This window comes from Juglans microcarpa x Juglans regia, chromosome 6S (genome assembly GCF_004785595.1).
Source record: "Juglans microcarpa x Juglans regia isolate MS1-56 chromosome 6S, Jm3101_v1.0, whole genome shotgun sequence".
Lineage (NCBI taxonomy): Eukaryota > Viridiplantae > Streptophyta > Magnoliopsida > Fagales > Juglandaceae > Juglans > Juglans microcarpa x Juglans regia.
This window is the reverse complement of record NC_054605.1, coordinates 19,663,814-19,687,510: the sequence shown is the minus strand read 5'-3', so window position 1 is coordinate 19,687,510 and position 23,697 is coordinate 19,663,814. Positions and strand designations below refer to the sequence as shown.

Sequence of the window (23,697 nt, the reverse complement as noted above, 5' to 3'; positions counted from 1 at the left end):
TTCAAATGCTTGAGGGAGCAGATCATACGTTACATCATCTGTAATTTGATGGGGCATGAAACATTTATATGAATAGAAAACTTCGTTACCCTTGGAGAAAGGCAAGAGATCCGGTCTTAAAAAAAGCCATATATAATGTCCAGGAGTTGCCTCTATGTTCCATGAAGGTCTCGGGTGATGGGTTTGTGCATGAAATATCATTGAGTTCTTAAAAAAATTGGTTGATAACTTGAGTTATCTCTCTGGAACACTAGCGAGAACTCTGGTCTTCTTCCACTGATATCTAATTTATTTGTTTGCGCTTCGAAAAATTCTATTCTCAGTCGGGTAGAGCGTATTTAATAAAAGTGTTCGTACGAAATAATCTGATTTGAAAAATAAGTTTCAATTTCTATAATTTAAGTAATGTAAATGATATACTCTACATACCAGCTTGAGAATAAAATAACTTTTACAGAATAGGATATCCATTTAGGTCCTGTTTGGATACAAGAAATATTTCATCTTATTATTATAACTTTCTCAAATTTTCATACAAAATATAATACACAATTCAACTTTTTCAAATTTTAAAATAATAATAATATTAAAAATTAATATTCTAATCATATTTGATTCGACTTTCATCTCATTTGAACTCATTATCAAAAGGGACTTTAGTCTAAAAAGATCCTCCATTTCGCGTATAAACAGAAAATTACTATGAGCAGGAAGTGATGGGAATTTGTTTTCATGGCGGACCCCGAGATGCATATTCAATGGATCGTGTGGGTCTTGTTCATTGAAGGTTCGCCTATTGAGCAACTCGTGGGTAACTCGGATGTTGTCATTTCAAAACGTAAAAACAGCAACCACGGAAGAAGAACGTGAGTTTATCAATCTAATACTTGCTTTCATCGACCAAAGTCTCTGTAAAACTAAGATGAGCTTAATACGAGAAAATTGAGCAATGTCGTGGCAATCATCGTATAGATATTTGCCTCTCCTGAATAACTATACCAAGTACAAGCTTCTATACAATCTATACAGTAAGACACGTGATAAAGCAACGAGTATCCTATAACAGAGTCGCTAGCAATGAAACTGTTGTCATTAGCAATAAGAATACGATATGCTCGTAAATAACTGAAAAAAATGGGGTTCTATGAGAGAAAATTAAATAATTCTCCCTATGAGCTGATCGCATTGCTTTGCTAGTTAGATTTGTACTCTTCCTGAGCAGATTTCGTGCACCTTGGTGGAGCTACTTCTTGTTGTGTGCTCGGTATCGAAAGCTCCGACTATTACTAACTTATTGGTTGATGGGATATCAGGAAATTGTTCTGCTCTGCAAAGGTAGGAGGTTGGGAAGGAAAAGGGAGGGAGGCTTTTCGAGGATAGCAACAAAAAGTAGAAGGGAAATAATAAGGTCCGCATCCCCTGAATGCAGAATAGGCGTGTTGAGTGAATTCGCACGAGTCAGTTTCGGAATGCGACCTGCTGCATCAGAACGGCTATAATGCTGCCCATTGATATGTTGATAATATTGACAACATCGTTGTTGAGCTGCAAAACAGAGCAGAAAGACAACTGTAAGAAATCCTTTTAGCCAAGCCTGCCACAACAGAACCCAGCAAAAACCACGCCTTCAAAACTTCTACATGAATTTGCCTATATGGTTAATTAGTCCAAAGTTCAAACCGACTAATGGTCTCTTTACTATACCATACAAAACCCAGTATCTCATAAAGCAAGTAATAATTGGAATGGCTGCCTACCCATCGAAATCCTTCCTTCTCTTGAAGTACAGCACCTATTATGCTTTCTCCAACATTAGCAATCTGGGATGCTATTACGCATATAAGTCCTTCGGCTGCACCTAGCTGTTTTCACCAAATAGTACCAAAAAAAAGTTCACATCTCACAATAACCAAAAGCTTAATTGTGTGAGCTGATTAATTATAAACCCGTTCACTAATGAAGCCACAACACATAAATGACAGATATTGAGCTAATTTAGTACAAAAACAAAAGAATGACTTTTTGCTTAGTTGCATGGTTTATATTTTTTAGTTAAAGAGATATATCACGAGTAAAGAGGGCTAACTTCTGTAGAAAATATATACCATTAATATTTATAAAACAAAGTGCTTTGTTTATAAGTTTCATTAAAAGGAATACCTCATATTACTATATTAACGTGTCATTATTCATTAATCCTTGAATTTGCTATTCTAAAATATAAGAGCTGATCTAATAGTTGATAGAAAATGCCACATGAGCATAATGTGATGGGAGTGAAATGGAAGTGTAGAACATAGCATGCCTCTTGTTAAAATCAACTACTTATCTTACAGTCATGTGCTGTTAAAACTCTTGAAAAATGAATGCAAGTTTCAGTCTTCGATGAACATAGAACTGGTTCACCCCAAATATTTACTTGATTTTAAAAGATATTATGGGTTTGAGATTTCCATTTACAAAATTCTTACACACATCATTTATATTGTGGGCACTGACAAAAATGCACCTAATTGGATGAAAGAGGTGATTAAAAACTTCTAAAAAAACAACATAGTTCAGTTCTTCCTAGAAATAGAGAAGAGTTTAGATTGCCAATATTCATCAAGTTTGGCTTACAAAGGAGACGAGTTAAACAAACAAAAGGGAAAGGAAGGAGATAAAGTATAAAACGAAAAATGGGAAATTCCAGAGGAAATTTAAAAAAAAAAAAAAACATGTATTCCTAATTGAGTGAGAAGATGGTAAAGAGTACCTCAGCCATGAGACAACTAATGAACGCAAGAAGAAATGAAGCTAAAAGTCCAGCAATAGTTCCCTCGACACTCACAGCCCCTTCTGTTCCCCTTGGGACTACCTTAAGTGTGGTAACTAAATACCTGATCAGAAGCACCAATTTGGCAATTGGTAACAAAGAGTGAGCTGTTGTAGAAGAAAATATCAAAATACACGAAGGAAAAAGTATCAAACAAGAAATATAAGGGCTCAGGAATTCCACCAAAATCTATTTTCAAATTCCTTGGTGAAGTAAGAAGAGCATCGACAACAGTAAACAAAAGTGCCCAAACCACACCAGAAGATGCCTTACTTACGTTGTTTTGCCATATGCCTTCCCTACCTCACTCGATACAGTATCACTCAACTTTGTACAGAAGCTGGCAACAAATCCGAGTTTCCAAACCCGAGAAAAAGCTTCTCCCCCTACTCCAAATATTGAAAGAACAGCACAGACGCAACCAGCAGCACTGGAACCGATAACACTGGCCGGTCCTCTTCTTCCTTTTCTCTTCTCAGCAACTCCCTGAGCCTCCTTCTGTGCCATTTTCACTTTTGTTGCTGCAGTTCCCTACGAGTATAAAAATTAAAAAATAATCGAACCCTATTAGACTATGTGATAAACCAACCACGCAGCATACCAACAGCACAGCAACAACAGATCATTAGTGTGCACTGCAGAGAATACATTCTGTTATTCTCTACTGTTATTGTAACCATAAAATATTCTTTGATTCCTTGTGTAAAGTCTATATATAGACACTGTTAATAAATGAAATACGTGAAGAATATTCAACATTTTGTCTTCTTCTTACATGGTATCAAGAGCCCTCTGACTAAGCTCATTTTTTCGATCCATGGCGTCATCTTCTTCCTCTTCCTCTTCCTCGGTACCTTCCATTGTTTCTACATTTTCTCACATTGTTACCACCAAACTCACCATAGAAAACTATCTCCTCTGGAAAGTTCAAACCACAGCTTACCTAAGAGGTCAAGACCTCTTCTCCTATGTTGATGGTTCGCTTCCCACCCCACCTGCATTTCTCACTGAGACCACAGAACAAATACCCAAACCTAATCTTGCCTTCTTAGTCTGGAGGCGCACTGATAAAATCCATTCTAGGTCATGTGTTATCATCTTCCACCTTCCACATCTAGAGCATTATGGTTTTCCCTCTCCTCCATGTTCTCTTCTCACTCCCAAGCAAAAGAGTTTCAAGTTAGGTTCCAACTTACCAAAATCTCTCGTGGTGAACGAACCATCTCTGAATATTTTGGTAAAGTTCGTCTTCTAGCCGATTCTCTTGCTGCAACAGGCACTACTCTATCTGATAAAGAGCTTGTTTCCTATCTCTTAAATGGCCTCGGACCCTTCTATGAATTCTTCGTAACTTCCATTACAACCAGATCTGACCCCTTGACCATTCATGAATTGTATCAACTCCTGGTCATTCAAGAGACCAGACTTGCGCATCTCACCAACAGCACAGCACCTTCTCTTGAATTTTCTGCAAATTTCAGCTCTGCTAGTGGGACACGAGGACGTCCTTTTCAAATAGTTGGGCGACAGGGTCGTGGTCGTGGGACACATTTCAACAATAATCGTGGTGGTCATGCTGGCTTTAACAACTCACTTCAACAGCACACATCAACACGGCCAACATGCCAAGTTTGTAACAAAATAGGGCATGTTGCCCTCCAATGCAAAAACAGGTTTAATCATTCTTACCAATATGATTCTCCTAGCAATTTTTCTGCAAATTTCACTGCTGCTAGCTCTTCCTTAGAGAATGTGTGGTACCCCGATTCGGCTGCTATGCATCATATCACAAATGAACTGTCAAACTTCAATCTCTCATCAGAACAATACATTGGAGATGACACTATCAGGGTTGGCGATGGCACGGGACTCCCCATACAAAATTTTGGTGACTCTTCTCTTCCCTCATCTTCATCTTCATTCCTTCTTAAAAATCTTCTTCATGTTCTATCCATTACAAAAAACTTGATCTCTGTCCTTCATTTTTGCATAGACAATCAATGTTTCTTTGAGTTCCACTCATCACATTTCTCTGTCAAGGATTCCCAGACGAAACAAACGCTCCTCACCAGACTAACCCGTGATGGGTTATACGTGTTTCCCACTGTTCCTTCATCTTCTCCTTCCATCCATGTCGGTCAGAAGACCTCGCTTCCACAATGGCATCGCAGATTGGGTCACCCTTCCCTTGCTCTTGTTCATCGTGTTTTGCACAACAGCTGCTTGACGTTTTGCTCCTCAAACGCTTCCTTCAAATGCCCAGTTTGTCCACTTGCGAAATCACATCAGCTTCCTTTTCCTTCAAGTCGGGCCGAGTATCATAGGCCCTTAGAGTTAATTTGTTCGGACCTTTAGGGCCCATCTTCACATGTATCTCGTTTGGGTTATAAATACTATGTGTCTTTTGTGGACCATTACACTAGATTCACTTGGCTCTTCCCAATAAAACAAAAATATGATGTTCTTCAAATATTTTCCAAGTTTTTACCATTTGTTGAAAGAATGTTTAACACCAAATTAATAACCTTACAAACTGATGGAGGTGGTGAATTTAAACCCATCACCTCCATGTGTCACAAACTTGGAATTCAACATCGTCTCTCATGTCCTCACACTCATCAACAAAATGGACTCGTTGAGAGAAAGCACCATCACATTGTTGAAACCGGACTTGCCCTCTTGGCCCAAGCATCTCTCCCTTTTTCATATTGGGTCGATGCTTTTGAAACGGCAGTTTATTTAATAAATCGTCTCCCCTCTCCAACATTAAATCACAAATCTCCATATTCTTTCATCTATAATCATGAACCCGATTATAATTTTTTGAAAGTTTTTGGATGCATTTGTTGGCCCAACCTTCGACCATATCTCTCACACAAATTCAATTTTCGCTCCACTCCCTGCTTATTTCTTGGCTGCAACTCTTCACACAAGGGATACAAGTGTTTAGATCTCTCAAATAATAGATTATACATATCGCGAGACGTCACTTTTGATGAAAATACATTTCCTCTTGCAAAATCTCGACTCAATAAAACCTCTCAAACACGGCCCACAATTTCTTCTCAGATCACTCCTTCTACCCAAGCCTCCTTACCCATACTATCTCCTTCAATACTTGGCCCAGCTCCACACCTATCTTCCGTTGGCCCAACTCTCTCAAACTCACCCCCGTCTCTTAGCCCACGTCTCATTCCAATATCACAAATATCTTCCCCTGCATCGTCTTCTACCTCTCAATCTCATCAAACATCAAACACTTCACCCCCCTTAATCACCACCGAACCTCCCATCCTTGTCCCTCCTCGGTCACCAATAATAACTCATGCCCAGACCAATTCCTCCCGTCCTAGAGTGCTATCTAATGGTACGACGCCTCACCCAGCCCGCCAATGCCTCACCACCACTGTTTTTGTTCCCGATGAGCCTTCAAGCTACACAGTGGCTTCAAAATTTCCAGATTGGCGTTCGGCTATGGCTCATGAATTCAATGCTTTGACTCAAAACCTCACTTGGACGCTTGTACCACCTGCTCCATCTTCAAATATTCTTGGGTGCCGCTGGGTATATCGAACGAAAACTAACGCAAATGGTTCCTTTCAGAGAAGGAAGGCCCGATTGGTAACCAAAGGCTTTCACCAACAGCCTAGACTTGATTACCACGAGACATTTAGTCCCGTGGTCAAACCTTCGACAATCCGTCTCATCCTTTCCATTGTTGTGTCTAGGCGCTGGGCATTGCGCCAGCTCGATATTGAGAACGCATTTTGGCATGGCAATCTCACTGATAATGTTTTAATGCAGCAGCCTCAGGGCTTTGTAGACCCAGCTCATCTTACGTTTGTGTGCAAACTCAACAAGGCAATTTATGGGTTGAAGCAAGCTCCAAGAGCCTGGTTTGACAAGCTCAATTCATGGCTACTTGAGTATGGTTTTCTCCCCTCCAAAGCTGATCCTTCACTCTTTATTTTCAGTACTGGTGCTGTGAAAATTTTCTTGCTTGTCTATGTCGATGACATAGTGATAACTGCATCTAATTCCTCTGTTATTGACACTTTGATTGTTGCCATGCATACTGCCTTCCCTGTTCGGGATTTGGGAACTTTGTCCTTCTTTTTGGGTCTTGAAATTGATCATACATCAAGTGGCTTGTTGATGTCCCAAAGAAAATACATCAAAATCTTACTCACCCGCAGCAACATGCTTCAGTCTAAACCCATATCCTCACCTATGGCAGCATCACTTAAGCTTTCTAAGTTTGATTCCCCTGATATTGATGATCATGTTCTCTACAGAAGCCTAGTTGGAGGTCTTCAATACCTCAATCTCACCCGCCCAGATATTTCATTTGCAGTAAATAAACTTTGTCAATTTATGCACTCACCCAAGGTTACTCATTGGAGTGCACTGAAAAGGGTCCTTCGTTATCTCAAGGGTACAATAAATCATGGCTTATTTTTTGCTTCTCAATCACACTTTATTCTTCAAGCTTATTCTGATGCGGATTGGGGTGGTTGTCCGGATGATCAACGATCAACTGGAGGTTTTTGCATCTATCTTGGTAACCATCTCATATCATGGAACTCTAAGAAGCAGAAAACAATAGCTAGATCATCTACAGAAGCTGAATACAAGTCCTTGGCCTCTTCGGCAGCTGAACTAATATGGTTTCAAACTCTTGTCAAGGAACTTGATCTGTTTCTACCTCAAGCACCAACACTTTGGTGTGACAATCTTGGTGCAACATATCTTTGTGCTAATCCTGTTTTTCATTCAAAAACCAAGCACATGGATATAGACTACCATTTCGTACGGGATCATGTCGCTGCCAACACTCTCAGAATTTCTTTTTGTAGCTCCAAAGACCAGCTGGCGGATGTTCTTACCAAACCGTTAGTTGCGGACAAGTTCAATCAGTTTAAAGCGAGTCTCAAAGTGGTTGACACCCCTTTGGACTCGAGGGGGCATACTAGACTGTGTGATAAACCAGCCACGCAGCATACCAACAGCACAGCAACAACAGATCATTAGTGTGCACTGCAGAGAATACATTCTGTTATTCTCTACTGTTATTGTAACCATAAAATATTCTTTGATTCTTTGTGTAAAGTCTATATATAGACACAGTGTTAATAAATGAAATACGTGAAGAATATTCAACATTTTGTCTTCTTCTTACAAACCCCATTAAATAGAAGAATAAAAAAATAACATTACTAAGAAATAGTCACTATAAAGAGACAAATCAAATCTCAGACACAAGTAGTGAGTAAAGAGCGAGAAATTTCTTTTCTTTTCTTTTCTGGTTTTTTGTTGAGCTTACAATGATGAAGTAGGTGGCAACGAGAAGGAAGCCAGGGGGACCAAATGCGCGCCAAGTGAGAGTGCCCAAAAGGAAAGCGGCCCCAATGCCTGAGAGAGAGAGCCCGGAGACCAGAATCGGGGAACCCAGAACAAAGATGACGAGGTTGGTGAGGAGGGCGGACGGCCAGGTGGGAGGGGACGATTGGATCAGCTTCATTGCCTCCGATACTGCGCTATGTACGCTGCCAGCATGGGCTACCACCATCTTCAGAGGTCTACTAGGGTTGGGGTTAGGGTTTTGGAAGGGAATTAGTGCCCTTCTGCTAGGGAAGGAAGTGGAGTGGTGGAACTGGGATTGGAATGGAGAGACTGAAACGGGTCTGAGGCGAAGAAAAGGAGCTGACATTGACAAAGCCATCATTTCTTACGGTTTCGTTTTCTGTGAACTGAAGCCGAAGGAAAAGGGCGAAAAGTTGGAGGGCCTTAATTCGTCGGCAACTTTTTTTTTAGTTTATATTTTAAAGGAAAATTTAAGATCCTTTTTGGACATGATAAAACGAGTTGGAATTAAAATAAAATTTTAATATATTATTAAAATATATTTTTTTAATATTATTTTTATTTTATAATTTAAAAAATTAAATTATTTATTTTATTTTGTAGAAAAATTTAAAAAAATTATAATAATTAAATGTGATGAGTTAAGAGGTATTGTAAAAATTATAAAATTTAAAACTTAAAATATGAATCTTAAATAAAATTAATAAAATGAGTCTTATAAATAAAATTATAAATAAAAGTGTAAGTACATATAAAACCGTTCTATTTTAAATTAAAAAATTCTATATATATTTGATATTATATTTTTATTATACTTTTATCTCACAGTGTTAGATATGACATATTTATTAGTATTAAAAAAGTTATTTATAAAATATTATAATAATAATACTAATAAATATATCACATCTTATATCATAAAATAAAAATAAAATATAAATATAGTATATAACATTCCTCTTCTAACCGGTAACACTATTAAAGGGTTGAAAACAACTTCCGGTTATTTTTTTGGCCAAATCCACCCATGGTGCTAAAAATGGGCCGCACGGCACATAATCAGAAGCACAAAGCCCTTATTTCAAACGAAAAAAAAAAAACACACACCGCCCAGACGCAACTTGCCATCTTCTAATCAATGAACCCACCTCACTCCGACACAACTCAACCTGCACAAAGAGAACAATCTTAAGGTTGCGTTTAAATGTTAATTGAGTAGAGTTTTTTTTTATGAGTAATAATAAATTAAGATAGTAGAGTGAATTTTAAGAAATTTATTTAAAATGAATTTAAATGTATTTAAATGTTAATATAAGTTTAGATGTATTTATAAAAAATTAAAAAAGATTATAAGTCTCACATATAAAAAAATATTGATTTGAAAAAGATTATGAGTTTTGTAATGATATTTTGAGTTGAGATAAATTTAATAATTTAAAAATTAAATATTTAAATATTAGACTTAATTTAAAATTAAACTGAATTAAATTAAACTCAGTTAAATTTAACAACTAAACGGGACCTAACTCTCTCTCTCTTACTAGAGTCATTAGCACAGACCCATCACGGCACGGTGGCCAAGTTTGTCCAGGAAATCTGAAAATCTCCGTTAATATGTGCAAAAACTTTTTGCACTGGCTAATCTGGGCATTGATTATCAGTTCATTCATCACTGCATACTCATTGCCATTCCACGAAATTTCGTGGAATTTTAATGAATCTTGTGTTTTTTCCTTCACTTTTTTAGAGGTGGAGCTTTAAATTAATTCCTTGGTTTTTACTGTTTGGTGGACCTGATCCCGTCTAGTCTTCAACATTCAACGAACTGTCGGGCAATTTTATTGTTGAAGACTTACTACTGGGTTTTTGCTTCTTGTTGTTCCTTGATCTCAAATAGCCTCTAATTCTATTTTTTTTTCTTTTATTTTTGAAATCAACCTTGTCTATATCAATACCCTTATGGATGATTTTTATTTTCATTTTCATTTTCATTAATATATCTTAAATTGTTAACATACTTATTGGTCAGACCGTCTTTATCAATACCCTTATGGATGATTTTCATTTTCATTAATATATCTTAAATTGTTAACATACTTATCGGTCAGACCCATTTTCTCTATTAATGTACATTGTAAAGTATGATCCCGGACATTATAACCACCCTGATCGTCTCCAAGAATAGATATTGCAGTGATGATTAGCTGATTGGGCGACTGGACGACGTATTGGCTATGTCGAACTTGTAGTGGTCGTCTGCCGGTGGCAGCAACATGTGGTGAAACTGGTAGTGATCGTCCGCTGGTGGCGATAACACAACTAGTCGAGAATGAGGGTCAAAGAGAAGGCAAAGCTAAGGGAAGGGAATAACATTTCCTTTCATAAGTTATTTCATTCTAGGTATAAATCTCGTGTGCTGAAACTCATGGTGTTAATTTATATAATGCCGAGAAAAAATTATAAACATAAGTCTAACACTCATGCACACCACTTAAAAATATGTGATTTTATCATTTTATCTTCATATTTCATAAAATATAAAATATAAAGATAAAAAAATAAAATCACATGTTTTTAAGTGATGTGCATAGTGTGAGACTTTTGTATAACATGACTCAATGCCGAGATGGCATCTTCTTATTAGTTGTTGTTAAATGGCTAAAATCAGCAAGTACTGTTCAAAGCGTTTCTATTTAAATTATGTATTAATTACATGGAATGGTCATTTTGAATATTTGATATTTTAATTCTCTTTTTGAAGGGAAATGATTTATACTATTTACGATGTACAAATCTCATCCACTCGTAAATTTATATGAAAATGAGAAAAGTTGAGGAGCGGTCTGGCTTCTCCTCCTCATTAAGCAGCCCTCCAATGATTGTGCACCACGTAAGCACTTTATAATATTTAGTCTGCACTTACATACACCTGATCAGAGACTCATACAGCCCCTCCCTCACTCCTTTATCTTGCAGGAGATTCCAACCCAAACGAAATCCCACCCCACATTCATCACCGACGGCGCTCGACCTAGACATAGTTTTTCTCTCTCTCTCTCTCTCTCTCTCCCTCCCCTAAATGCCTCCTGTGTGCCCCTCTTTCTTGCGAATAATCCTCTCTCATTTTCTTAATTCTCATTTCTATACTCCATGGCCCAATACCCATCTCTCCTCCATTAAAATCATCCACCCAAAATTGTTGTGATGCATATGAACAGCCAAAGAACAAAAAGAAAAGGAAAATATTAAAGGTAACAGTGAAGGAGGAAAATAAAGAAATAGTGAATTTATATACATTTACTTAATGTAAAGAAAGGTGAAAGAAACTAGAATCGCACGCACACATGCATGTATAGTTGCAGTGAAGAGGCCGCCATTCTCTTACAACTATAGTGATGCCTTCTAATGGAGACTGCTGTGATAAATCTTCAATTGACTTGGTTCAAGCAAAGAGCAGAGTAAGAAGACGAAGATGCGAAAAATAGAAGAAATGAACGAGCGTTAGACGGAGTGGGTCACTGGAGATGAAGGGGAGATAGACGGAGTCGGTGGAGACGAAGTACGAAGGCAGCCGTGCGAGAGGGAGGTTCCCAACCAAGAGTGGTTGTGCGATTCCTGGAGCGGGGGGTTGGGAAATGGCAAAGGGGGGCAGAGGGCTTGGTGGCGGTGCAAAGAGACCCTAACAGAGACTAAATGAGGAATAGCTTAGTCTTGCGTGTGGTGATTTCGTGTGGTAATGTCTAATTAGTCTATTGTGTTTTTCCTACGTGTCATAGTCTCAATGGAGGGCTGCTCTTCTACCTTTAATAGCCCAATCGTCCCGCAACGTTTCTCTATGAAAATACATATTTTTTAATGGTGGGTCTCACTATTTTTTAAATAGAGTGTATGAAATTTGAATATTTTAAAACTATATCTAATATTACTCTTTTTGAAAATAAGTCATTCTCACTTAAGTAGAAGGTCATCTTTCAGGAAAATTATTCTATTTTTTCATAACAAAAATTTAGGCTCGTTTAGATACTCAAAATATCTTATAATTCTTTTGAATTGTTGTTAATGGTTTTTGAATAGTAGTTAGAGAGAATATTTCCATCCCTACCCCTGGGTTGGGCTTGGGTAAGACACTGAAGCCTGTTTTGGTCCAGATCGCTCTTCTCCTATAGGTCCATAAATCACTAATGAAACTCAGTCCACAAAATATACTAGAGGAAAGAGGATACACTCACGCGGGAAAAAAGTTGGGAGGGAGGGGGACACGTCAATCCTGACACATAGCATTTAAAGATCTAAGTTGTCAAATTAATGGAGATTGCAGACAATCTTTCATTCCCTGACGATGGAGATGGAAGGTGACCGCACTGATTGTTTGCAGTCTAGACGCCACCCTAAGAGCCACGCCGCATTAATGGTGCCACCTCAGAAACCACATCGCATTACAGATCATGACTTGGCAATTGTGAGCAAGACACTGACCCCTGATACAGGGTACGAAATATTCCCCCGATACCTCATCTAAAAGCTAGACTCCAGGTACAAATAATCTCTCTAAACACTATGATTTTGCTGTAATTCTCCAGGAAGGAAGACTGACTTTGACATTAGAGGCTCCCTGAACTACCACCGAGCTCATCTTTGTCTCTATATTGCTAGTAGCAAGATTTCAACTCAGGTTGCTGAAACTTGGCCTAGGTTTATGAAACACGTCACCAATAATAGTGAAATTATTTGTGAATAGTAGTGAATTGATTTGAGTAAAAATATTTTGGTGGGTTTTGAAAAATGAGATAGTGAAAGTTGAATAAAAATATTATAAAATTAAAAAATTGTTTGAATATAATTTTTATTTTTAAGTTTGAAAAGTTGTATTAATTTTTATATTTTGTTTTAAAGTCTGTAAAAGTTGTAATGATTAGATATTAAAAATTGAAAAATGTTTTGTATTTGAGTTATTTTTGGGAAAAAAACTTTGAAAATTCTTGGTAAGTTTGAAAATCTATCATCTCATTTTATTACCTAAACATACCCTTAGAGATTGAGGTGGGGTTTGGAAAAATTTTAATGATTATATAAGATGTGATGGGATGAATTATTTTCAATACTAAAAAAATACACTATTTGTCGGATGCATTGATACCCTAAACATTTTTCTTTAAAAAATGGGTGGTTTTACTATCACCGCTAGTTGTTTTTTTTTACGTTTATTTTTTAACACTTTTAAATATATTTTAAAAAATGTTATAATATTATTAAAAAATACTTACTCAATCATTAAGATAAAAAAAAAAAAAAAACCAGCAAGAGCTACCAGGAGTGTGAGTATCTTTTTCTTTAAAAAATATATATACACACCTCTTACCCCACTTTTATAAGAAAAATTCTAAATAATATATAAGAGATAGACAATTATTTATTGTTAGAATATTATTGTCATTTTAAGATTAAAAAAATTAAATTATTTATTATATTTTATTTAAAAATTTAATAAAATTATAATAATTAGATAAAAAAAAAGATAAAATGAATTTAGATAGTTTTACGGTACAAATAATGCCTACGGAATTTTATTTTATTTTATTTGAAAGTTATATACTTTATTTTAATTAGAGAAATATCCTTTTCTGTAAAATAAATTATTAGAGAGAATAAATATTAAATTGCCTCAGGAAATGGATAAAAGCACTCCTTTTGTCCATTTCGTCTTCACTCACCGTTGGTCGAAGACTCTTATCCGATATATCATCAAACCAGAGAGAACACGAGAGTGAGGGAGATATGGCGATGCTGTGCGTTTCATCGCCTGTAGCGGTCTCATCCATATGTACTTCTTCATTTTCATCTTCTCAAAAGAATAAGAACAGTAGAAGCGGCGTTGTGAATAACCCATTCGTTGGGTTCTCCTGGGCTCTATCAAAACCGTCCTCGTTTCGTCTCCGTAATAACTCCCATGGGTGTTTCCAGGTTCGGTGCCAGGACCTCTCTCTCGTCCCCACAGATCAGCGATGGATGTTCGAGGACTCCGAAGTCAATGGCGCTGTAAACTCTCTCTCTCTCTCTCTCTCTCTCTCTCTCTCTCTCTCTCTCAGTGGTTGCTAGGAAAATGTGGGAATGGAAAAGGTTTTAGATTTTCTTTCCTAACATAAGACGCCTGCCTGCACCTGACAACCTATGCGGAGTCCATGTAATTTTTGTCTTTTAATAAGGCATTATCGTCCACAATTCGTATTTGTTTTTGTCAAATTCTTTGTTCTCTGATAGGGTTTTGCTGATTTCCTAATTGCTTCTTTTAATAATGAGCATAGCTGGTTCTAATTCTCTTACCGCATATTTGGAACTGTCTACACTTTTCTTAAGATTGTGAACTGATGTCTACAATCTAAGGACTCGGACAAGTTTTTCCTCTTACCTATCCTGTTCAGGTTGGGGATGCGTTATATTTTTTTCTACCCACATTTCATGTAAATCTGTGATTGTACTTCACCTTTCCTGCTTGCTTGCTTGGTATGAAATATGAATACCCGTCAATGAATCCTTTTGTTATTTACTTTTTTGTTTTTTCAAAGGACATTTGGAACACGACTTGGTATCCCAAAGCTGCAGATCACGTGAACACGGATAAACCGTGGTACATTGTTGATGCTACGGACAAAATTCTTGGAAGACTGGCGTCAACTATTTCCATTTACATCCGAGGGAAAAATCTGGCTACCTATACTCCCAGCGTGGACATGGGAGCATTCGTGATTGTGGTATGTGGTTTGTATACTTATAACTTATGCGTACTTTTCTTCGCGATGAAGTGAATAATATAGTCCACGTTATCTGCACTTGGGATTGTCAAGGATTTAATTCTCATGGTCCCTGGGTTTGGTAAAATTTAACTATTTGTTCTTTCAGTCCTCAACTTCAGAGTTTTCTGTCAAGGTCTTTTTATTTATTAGTCTAAGCTCATCGTGAAGATGGCTTGTGGTGCACATGAGTTTTGTTACCTTTCTTATCGGACTATTGATCTTTTTTCTAGTGGCTTTGTTGACAATGTCACCTTGTTGTTTTCACTATTGATCTTTATCTAGTGGCTTGGTTGACAATATGCATATCACACGTCTAGGTATGAAGGTGTCTATTCATATGTACTTTGATTGGGACTTTTGCCCTCTTTAATAAAGTTTTATTGGTTATAACAAAGTGTCTATGTAATTACACGCATGTCACCTCGTGTTTGTATCAATGAGAACTGAATGGATTATCGTCTTTTGGCTTAGTTTGATCTTGGAGTTGCGTGATTTCCAACTAAAGTCAAGCATTGTGCTGGGTAAGGAGTTCTGTAGATACAGCACAAATGTTGCAAAGAGTAGGAGTTGGAGATTTATGTTCTTAAAGGGAAGGCTTTACTTGTAATGCTTTCTGTGCTTCTGGTAGATGCAACGAGGCCTTTTGAAGGCATACCTTCAAGTCATTGGAATTGGCTGGCTTGACAAAGTATTTTTGGCAAGTTTGTATCTTTGTAAATTTTCTTACTCGATGTTAAGTCTCTACTATCATGAGAATTACCAGGTTCTATATATTGACAATTAAGTTAAAATCTTATTAATGAATAAATGAGGTATTGCCCCAAGTACAGAGGATGATCTATGCAAGAGTAACGCATAATAAGAGAATGAAAAAGAGAAATAAGTCCTGAAAATGGGAGATAGAACAGCAAACATGTGCATAACTAAAGATATATGTTCTTGCTTACCAATGTCTTGTGTTGATAATCCTTACGTGCTTTCTTGCATATATTAGTTACATGGTTCCTAGGCACAGTCCTAAACGATTTTGTTATACTTGAATTAAAAGATAAATGCAGAAAAAGTAGCTGTATCTGGTAAGAAAAGGACCCAAAAGCTCTACAGGAGGCATTCAGGACGACCAGGTGGTATGACAGTGGAAACATTTGACCAGCTACAGCAGAGAATTCCAGAAAGAATTATTGAACATGCCGTCCGTGGTATGCTTCCCAAAGGAAGGGTGAGTTTGTTATATACACATGCATGTGTGTGCAATTTCTTTTATTCTTATTATGTTTACTTGCTATGTAAAGCATGGCCCAAAAGGGTGAGTTTGTTCTACTTTTATGCATGTTTGTGCAATTTATTTTATTCTTATTAGGCGTAATTGCTACATAAAGTGCTGTCAAAGCTTGGTTTCACTTTGAATCTACTGGATTTATTAATATCGTGTCAACGAGAAACAAGCTGTTAACCAGTCTTGCTGCTCGGTTCTCTGTTAACTTTCCATTGTTGGAATTTACATTCTATGCTCAAGTTTCCTTGCTCTGTATTCTTGTTGTGTATGCATTCTTTGAAAGTCCATCCGAAGCCAAAGTTTTATTTTTCTCTCTCTATTTATGCTGGTTCTCAGTATTTAATTGAAGGACACTTGTATGTTCTTACGGACAATGTTGACTACCTTGCTTAAGTAGGTCTGATTAACTGGTCTCCTAATGTTATGAAGCTCTTAGTTTGGTTACAAGGCATTGTTATCATTACTATATAAGCGCAAGACAGTTAGAAATGGATCTCAAAAGTACTAAGCCAAGTTACAAGGGGTAAAAATACCAGGTTAAAGAACTTTGGTGGTCAGTGTTGTCGATAGGATAACCTTCAGAATTCCTCTATATATATATATATATACACACAGAGAGAGAGAGAGAGAGAGAGGTAATAGCCTACAGAATTATTGCCTGAAACTGAATTATAAAGAGTACCTCGTACGATCGGGGAAGTCTTGAAATTTGGCAGAGCGCTGTTCAAACACATAGGGATTTGGTAGATTTTCAATTATAAATGAAATTTATTAGTTGTCTTTTTTATTATAGTCAACATTTTTTTACTACCGATGTGCCTCAGAAGTGGGGTTTATTTTTTGGTGCAGCTTGGCAGAGCGCTGTTCAACCACCTAAAGGTTTACAAGGGTCCAGATCATCCACATGAAGCTCAGAAGCCCATTGAGCTGCCCATACGGGACAAAAGGATACAATTAGAGAGATAGATTTAAATCAGTTTTCAGTTGAAGACACGTTGAGTGATCCTAGTCAGTTCAAGAGGTTAACATACCTTTTCTCCGGTGCTGTTTTCTGGGGTTATAGGTTATGCTTCAGCGCCCTTACAGAAGTTCATTTAGTTTTTGGATCGTCGATGTATTTGATTTCGGTCCTCTGTCCTAGGTATGTTGTTTTAAACTAACTAGGAAAAGGAAAAAACAAAGATTATGTTGTATGTTTCAGTTGCTTGCTTTTTGTATGTATATTAGGCCTCACTTGAGCTTATTTACTGGAAGATTGATATCATTTATTTTCAGAGATGACCTTTTTAATATGAAGTAGAACAGGTGCGAGTCACCTTTTGCTCTTCAAGTGCGGTTGGCGTTTAGATTGCAACTAAATTGCACCTTTTCTTAGGAATGACACCGGTATAACAAAGGAGACTGGGCTCACATTCTCAATAATACTCTTGGACATTCCGCTCATAATCAAACATAACCCATTCATACCCAACTTTTTAATTTAAGATCTTACACGAAAAAATAAATTTATTAATAATAAACTTTAGTATGCAAAGATGAGAATTGTTGATTTAAACGGTGCATGTTCATGTTCAATGTCTTTTAGTTGTCGTTTGGTTTGGATTATGAGATGAAATGATTTTATATAAAAGTTAAAAATTAAATAAAATATAATTATAATATTAATTTTTTAATATTATTATTATTTTAAGATTTAAAAAAAATTAAATTATTTATTTTATTTTATATAAAAATTTTAAAAAAATTATAATAATAAGATGAGATAAAATTTTAATTTACAATTATTTTATCCCGAAAAATCCGATATCTGTCCAGTCCAGACGTATGGCTAAGTATAAGATGAGATTGCTTACCATTCATGCTTTTGTCAGTATGCACGTGTTTCTTGAGCAAGAATGGCCCACGCGGTCTCAATCGCTTGCACAAATAAACTCTCCCTATTGCTCCAACTTTATATGTTGCTATTAAATAAATAAATTATTATTCGTTTCATTCCAACTTTATTTGAGGCAGTTTATGGTAGTAACGATTGTTTAGTTTTATCTTGACAATGACAGCTAATATTCCCTCCTTTTTAATTTCAGTATTTTCGTCCATCAATTCTTGTGCCTCCCACGCATTTTTATATTCCAATAAAAAAAAACATTGGAAAAAATATATAATTATTAGATAATCGGTTGGAGATATTTTTCTTTTTTAATATTTCTTGACTATTTAACATATAACGGATTATATCTAGTTAAAAAAAAAACCTACAATTACTTCCATCTTGTTACTGCACCGTGTCCCACTACAGCAACCATCGACCAATATTGTACTACCTCCTTTATATTGTCGAACTTTCATTAAAGCACGAGATTCGTACAATGTTGCTCGTTGATATCCGAACTTCTCTCGACAACTATCTTATCTAATTTTCCTTTTGCCCATAGCTTTCAGACTCCCATGTCTAAGGCTAAGGTGACGACGTAGTTAGCACTTGTCACAACAATGTACAATATCGCGTCCTTCTCTAGGATAGTTTTGCTACTTTCTTGATTTGATAGTTGATAGAAATTATATAAAAATAAATTTTTAAATTCATACTGATATGTTATATATATATTTTATAATAAAAATAATTTTATATATTATATATAGTTACGTCAGTTTATAAATTTAATTTTATAAATTTTTTTTAACTAAAATATTTTTCTAAACAAATTAAAGCAATGTATAATATTGCGTCTAGAATGATATGAGATCAAATTAATTTATTTGCTCCATTTTATAATCTCTTCTTTGAATTTTTCAGGCTGTAATAAATGTTGGATGATGTATATTCACAGCATCCCTGACTTTGACCCCTAAAAAAAAAAGATTTGTCTCCACCGTAAAATGAGATTACTTCTTTTATATTATTGCTTGTAATTTATACATGCATTTGAATTCATAATCTCATATTCCACTCAATTATTATTAAAAACAAAGGAAAAAAAAAATCATTATAGATAGACTAGCTCAACGGAAGGTGACATGATTATCCAACTCATTGAGTATTGGGCAACATTAATGATTTGATAACTTCCAAATCAAGTACTGGCCACGTTGGAAATGGATAACAAAAGAAGGGAGACGTGTTTATTACTCATCCAAGTGCGTAAGACACGTTCTAGCCAAAAATAAAAATGATTCATTGAACATGGGTTAATCTCTAGTAAAAGCAATGCTTCTAAGCCAGCAAAGCAAGACTGTGATGGGTGTCGAAACCAAATTTAAAATATAAATCACAGACAGCATAATTGACTACAATACTTTGAGACCACAAGTAAGTACACATGTTTTGGGACTATTATAGTATAAATGTCAATAAATGTTGCATTAAAAAAAAAATCGTAAAAGTCAAAGGTATGTGGCTTAATTGACATAACTCCCGACCTCCAAAATCTTACCTCCACAAAGACACAAAATAAACATATTTTTATTAGACTAATATTAGTTACAGTTTTAAGTTAGTCAAACTTTATATATTTTTTTTTTACAAAAAGGTGATATAATGTGAAAAAATTTATTTTTTTAATATGAATTCTAAATTTTTCATATTTCACGCTCTAAAAATGCATGTCATTTTCAAAATTGGGTTGAATATAAATCTCTTGGTCCTTGATTTATTTGTTTACTTTTCCAAAATTAGGTAAATGAGAGATCGGATGACAATGATATATATTTGTTGAAAAGTTTCTTAAAGGAATCTTAGGAGTAAAACACCGAATATAGTCAATTAAAACACAGTTGAAAAATAATATTGACTGCATTCTGGGAAGGAATGAATGGACAATGGATAAGAATGAACGAAGAACTATATTGAGTCATTGACTGCATCTCTGCATTTTCTGAAGGACAAACACGTGAGAATAAGCCATCGGTATCGAACCAGCTCAGCACCTCTCGTCCGAAGAAAGACGGTCCATGTATATTGTTTTTTCTGTTTTTACTGTTTTTTTTTTTTTGTTTTTCGGAGCGTTGATGAATGAATTTCAGACATGGGAAATAGCTCCTCCCCGAAAAAATCTATAAATAAAAAGAAAAAGACCCCTTATTCGCGGAACTCACGGAAATCCAGGAGGCCCTGATCTTTTTCAAAATAGAGTTTTTATCTTCTCGGACGGACTGCGGCCTATCGACTTGCTTTTCTGAGAGAGAGAACGGGACACACATGCTTTGGGTGGTGTGACTGCGATATAAAGACTTGGTTTGGAACTTTGGTTTCGTTGTTTTTTCTGTGTTGCTTTAAGAAGAGTTGGTGCTGAAGGATTCCTTCTTGATGATTCATTCTATTTCGTCTTCTGTTCTTGCAATCTGTAAGGATGCAGCTGGAGTCGCCGGTATATTCTCTCTCTGTCTGTGTCTCTTTTTATTTTCTGGGACTTCATTCGTTAATTTTGTTGAATACATGAAGGAAGACCGTGTCATCATTTTTAAATTCGAAATTCCCGTGAGGCTATGCAATAAATTTTCTTGTTTTGATTGCTTCGATTCTGGTTGTTTTTGCATTCTTAGCTTAGATAAAAGATAACCCATATGTCTTTTTTTTAAAAGAAAAAGGATATTCATGATTACCGTTCGGTAAGAAACTCATCGCTTCTTGGGATTTTGTTCAATGATGGACGAAGAGCTTGATAATTTCTGAAAAGTTGATTAAGAGTCGCCCATATTTCTGGGGAAGCACGATATATATTCTTTTATTAGCCTAGTTCATTTGTTTATCTTGCGTTTAATTAGTGAAAGCGAAACGTCACTAATCTTTGTACCTTTTCATAACTTCTGAAGTTTCTGCACTTTTCATGATCTGGAGTGCTACAATCTAGTGTTGTTGCCTTCTATATGGAAAAAGTAGTTTTGATGTGCTGATAGAAAGTAGTTTAATCAAGAGATGGTAAAAGTAGTGCCAAATGTGGGTCTTTATTTCTCTAGCTTAATATGACCATTTCGTTCTTTGTTCTTTTGCTTATCAAGGAGTTGGATTTGGGGATTAACCCAGATCTCTGCTATTGAACCCGCTGTTAACACAAGGAACCTTTTTTCCCCAACCTTTACCATGGTTTCACCTCAAAATGTTATGTTTTAAATTAAATGCTGCATTGGGATTGCTTTCACTGGCACGGTTTGTAAACGCTAACAGGAATCATGTTCCGAGTTTTCAGACACTCTTAAAGAAACTTGGGGCTTCAATTTAATGTTAAAACTAATTTAAAAAGAAGAAAAAAGAATTAGACTGAAAACTTTGGCTTGTTTAATGTTAAAACTAATTTAAAAAGAAGAAGAAATAATTAGACTGAAAACTTGAGTGTATCCATAAATTAACTGGGGACTGGAGTGCAATCATTTCAGAAAAAAAGGAAATGAAAAATACTGTTATTCTGGAAAAACCGGGAATCTCAAAGGCGCACTAAATGGCTATAGTCCAGATAGTGATAAAGATCGTATTGTATGAAAAAGATTTTTGTATTACTTTTCTTCGTAAGAGACTTGGAAAATGAGGATTAATACTTAGAATGTCATGTTGATATGCGTACTTCTTTGTTGCAGGGAATTTGTTTGCTATTGGGCTGTTTGTGTCCCCGATGTAAGTTTCACACCTGAATATTCCTCCCTGCATTTTATAAGACTTTTCGAAGGATAAACAGAACGATATAGATTATACCATATTTCATTCCCTAATTAGTTTCTTTGGTTCTTTCCCCCCTTTATATTTCCAGACCCACTTTTAGGAGAATTCTCAGAAACCAATCGACTGAACAGTTCTCAGGGTTGCCGTATATATATGCTCTTTTGAATTGCTTGCTCTGTACGTGGTATGGTACGCCCCTCATATCTTCTAACAATATATTGGTGATGACTGTCAATTCAGCCGGTGCAGTTTTTCAGTTGATCTACATAATACTCTTCATAACATATGCTGAGAAAGGAAGAAAGGTTGTTTATCCTGTAAAATATACATGCACTTCGATAAAATCTCTCAAAGCTTTATGCCCAGTTCTAAGCTTTCATTCACTTTCCCTTTGATGTTTCTGGCAGGTTAGGATGCTTGTATTGTTGCTGGCAGTTTTTGGGCTACTTGCAATCGTAGTGGCTGGGAGCTTGCAAATACTTGACCGTACTATGCGGTGGATATTTGTTGGATTACTAAGTGGAGCTTCTCTCATATCAATGTTTGCTTCACCGTTGTTTATAATTGTAAGTATATCTCAGGCATTTGCATACCTGTTATAATAAATGTTTCATTTTTCAGTTTTTTCAATTGCTTAATGTTAAATTTCAGAATTTGGTGATCCGGACAAAAAGTGTTGAATTTATGCCATTTTATCTCTCCCTTTCCACCTTCCTGATGAGCACGTGTTTCTTCCTATATGGACTATTTAATGATGACGTCTTCATTTATGTAAGCTCCTCTCAGCAAATTGATTGCATCTCTCTCTCTCTCTCTCTCTCTCTCTCTATATATATATATATATATATATAAGCTTCAGTTTCTTATGTGTAGGTCTGTGTATTTTCTCACATATATATTTTCTTTCTGTTTGAACTTCAGGTCCCAAATGGGATAGGAACCATTTTAGGGATTGTACAATTGGTATTGTATTTCTTCTATAGCAGAAGACAGAGAGGAGACTCCACAGAACCTTTGATAGTGTCGTATGGATGAATAGCGATGCTGGCAAGCAAAGGTACAGACACTTTTTGGTTCACTTATTAGCTCATAGTTTTTTCTCTCTTTGTTTCTTTCTTTTTTCTCTTTTATATGTGAGGTGATTGCATTTTTTGAGGCATCTAGTGATTGGAAGCCTGCTCTACTCGTTCGTTGAGTGGACAAGTCTGATCTTTCAGAGTGATCAAATTTACTGTCTAAATAAATGGGTGCTGTGCTCCGCTTATTCCACCCTGAAAAATCTGTGATATTTTGGCTTTCTTTGCACAGATGTGTGCTTGTAAATTATTTTCATGGGTTATAATATTTCATTGATGGGATCTGTGTTGTTTTTACTTCCTTTTGTGGCAATAGGTGAAAACCATCTTTGTGCACAAAATAAGAATGCAGACTGCTCGAAGAATGTTAATAAGTTGCAACCTATTACCGCAAGCCATCTCTTGAGCCGTTCAGCCTCATTGCTCTCTCCCTTGCCTCACATGTTGTTCTTAGATCTCTGAGAATTTGAAGTATATATGTATGCAATTTTTTAGAAAATAAAAAATAAAAAATCATGGATATTCGAAGCATTTGTCACCTATCTTTTGCTTTCCTCATTCTTTTTCTTTTGAAGCATCTAAGGATAAGATCATCAATCAGCGAGTTTCATATTGCACTGCTTGTAATTTCCCTATAAATGAAAAAACCTGTAAAGCCATTTTTTGAATGGCTCTATCATCTGGCACTTTTATATGGATGAAAAAAATGATCTGTCAGAGATGAG

The 23,697-nt window shown here is 36.0% G+C and overlaps 3 protein-coding genes across 4 annotated transcripts; 2 read left to right on the top strand and 1 right to left on the bottom strand.

Annotated features, from left to right (window-relative positions):
* Window positions 1-932: 932 nt before the first annotated feature.
* Window positions 933-8,624, bottom strand: LOC121236747 (protein VTE6, chloroplastic-like). Its single transcript, XM_041133181.1, has 5 exons — window positions 8,139-8,624; window positions 3,093-3,346; window positions 2,756-2,879; window positions 1,758-1,862; window positions 933-1,545 (listed from the first exon to the last, which is right to left on the bottom strand). The coding sequence occupies exons 1-5, from the start codon at window positions 8,538-8,540 to the stop codon at window positions 1,459-1,461; spliced, it is 972 nt and encodes a 323-aa protein (XP_040989115.1). The 5' UTR covers window positions 8,541-8,624; the 3' UTR covers window positions 933-1,458.
* Window positions 8,625-13,865: 5,241 nt separating this feature from the next.
* LOC121236746 (50S ribosomal protein L13, chloroplastic-like) lies at window positions 13,866-17,520 on the top strand. The gene is made up of 4 exons (XM_041133180.1): window positions 13,866-14,215; window positions 14,743-14,928; window positions 16,019-16,189; window positions 17,096-17,520. Exons 1-4 carry the CDS (start codon window positions 13,955-13,957, stop codon window positions 17,210-17,212), a joined length of 735 nt encoding a protein of 244 aa, XP_040989114.1. The 5' UTR covers window positions 13,866-13,954; the 3' UTR covers window positions 17,213-17,520.
* Window positions 17,521-20,117: 2,597 nt separating this feature from the next.
* LOC121236743 (bidirectional sugar transporter SWEET2) lies at window positions 20,118-23,503 on the top strand. Of its 2 annotated transcripts, XM_041133178.1 has the most exons (8): window positions 20,118-20,610; window positions 21,815-21,851; window positions 21,985-22,041; window positions 22,137-22,201; window positions 22,304-22,462; window positions 22,548-22,667; window positions 22,818-22,953; window positions 23,289-23,503. In XM_041133178.1, exons 1-7 carry the CDS (start codon window positions 20,593-20,595, stop codon window positions 22,929-22,931), a joined length of 570 nt encoding a protein of 189 aa, XP_040989112.1. In that variant the 5' UTR covers window positions 20,118-20,592; the 3' UTR covers window positions 22,932-22,953; window positions 23,289-23,503. The 2 variants fall into 2 exon arrangements, with proteins under 2 accessions (XP_040989112.1, XP_040989111.1); XM_041133177.1 differs by having other exon boundaries at window positions 20,119-20,610; window positions 21,985-22,201.
* Window positions 23,504-23,697: the final 194 nt, after the last annotated feature.

Bases quoted from the DNA above. Each gene is read 5' to 3' on its own strand.
- LOC121236747 (XM_041133181.1), bottom strand. From the start codon at position 8,540: ATGATGGCTTTGTCAATGTCAGCTCCTTTTCTTCGCCTCAGACCCGTT. The intron at 3,347-8,138 runs GTAAGCTCAACA...TTATACTCGTAG, and splicing joins TTGCCACCTACTTCATCATT to GGAACTGCAGCAACAAAAGT. The intron at 1,863-2,755 runs GTACTCTTTACC...TGGTGAAAACAG, and splicing joins TTAGTTGTCTCATGGCTGAG to CTAGGTGCAGCCGAAGGACT.
- LOC121236746 (XM_041133180.1), top strand. From the start codon at position 13,955: ATGGCGATGCTGTGCGTTTCATCGCCTGTAGCGGTCTCATCCATATGT. The intron at 14,929-16,018 runs GTATGTGGTTTG...TTGAATTAAAAG, and splicing joins TGGGAGCATTCGTGATTGTG to ATAAATGCAGAAAAAGTAGC. The intron at 16,190-17,095 runs GTGAGTTTGTTA...TTTTTGGTGCAG, and splicing joins GTATGCTTCCCAAAGGAAGG to CTTGGCAGAGCGCTGTTCAA.
- LOC121236743 (XM_041133177.1), top strand. From the start codon at position 20,550: ATGATTCATTCTATTTCGTCTTCTGTTCTTGCAATCTGTAAGGATGCA. The intron at 20,611-21,814 runs GTATATTCTCTC...TCTTTGTTGCAG, and splicing joins GGATGCAGCTGGAGTCGCCG to GGAATTTGTTTGCTATTGGG. The intron at 21,852-21,984 runs GTAAGTTTCACA...TTATATTTCCAG, and splicing joins GGGCTGTTTGTGTCCCCGAT to ACCCACTTTTAGGAGAATTC.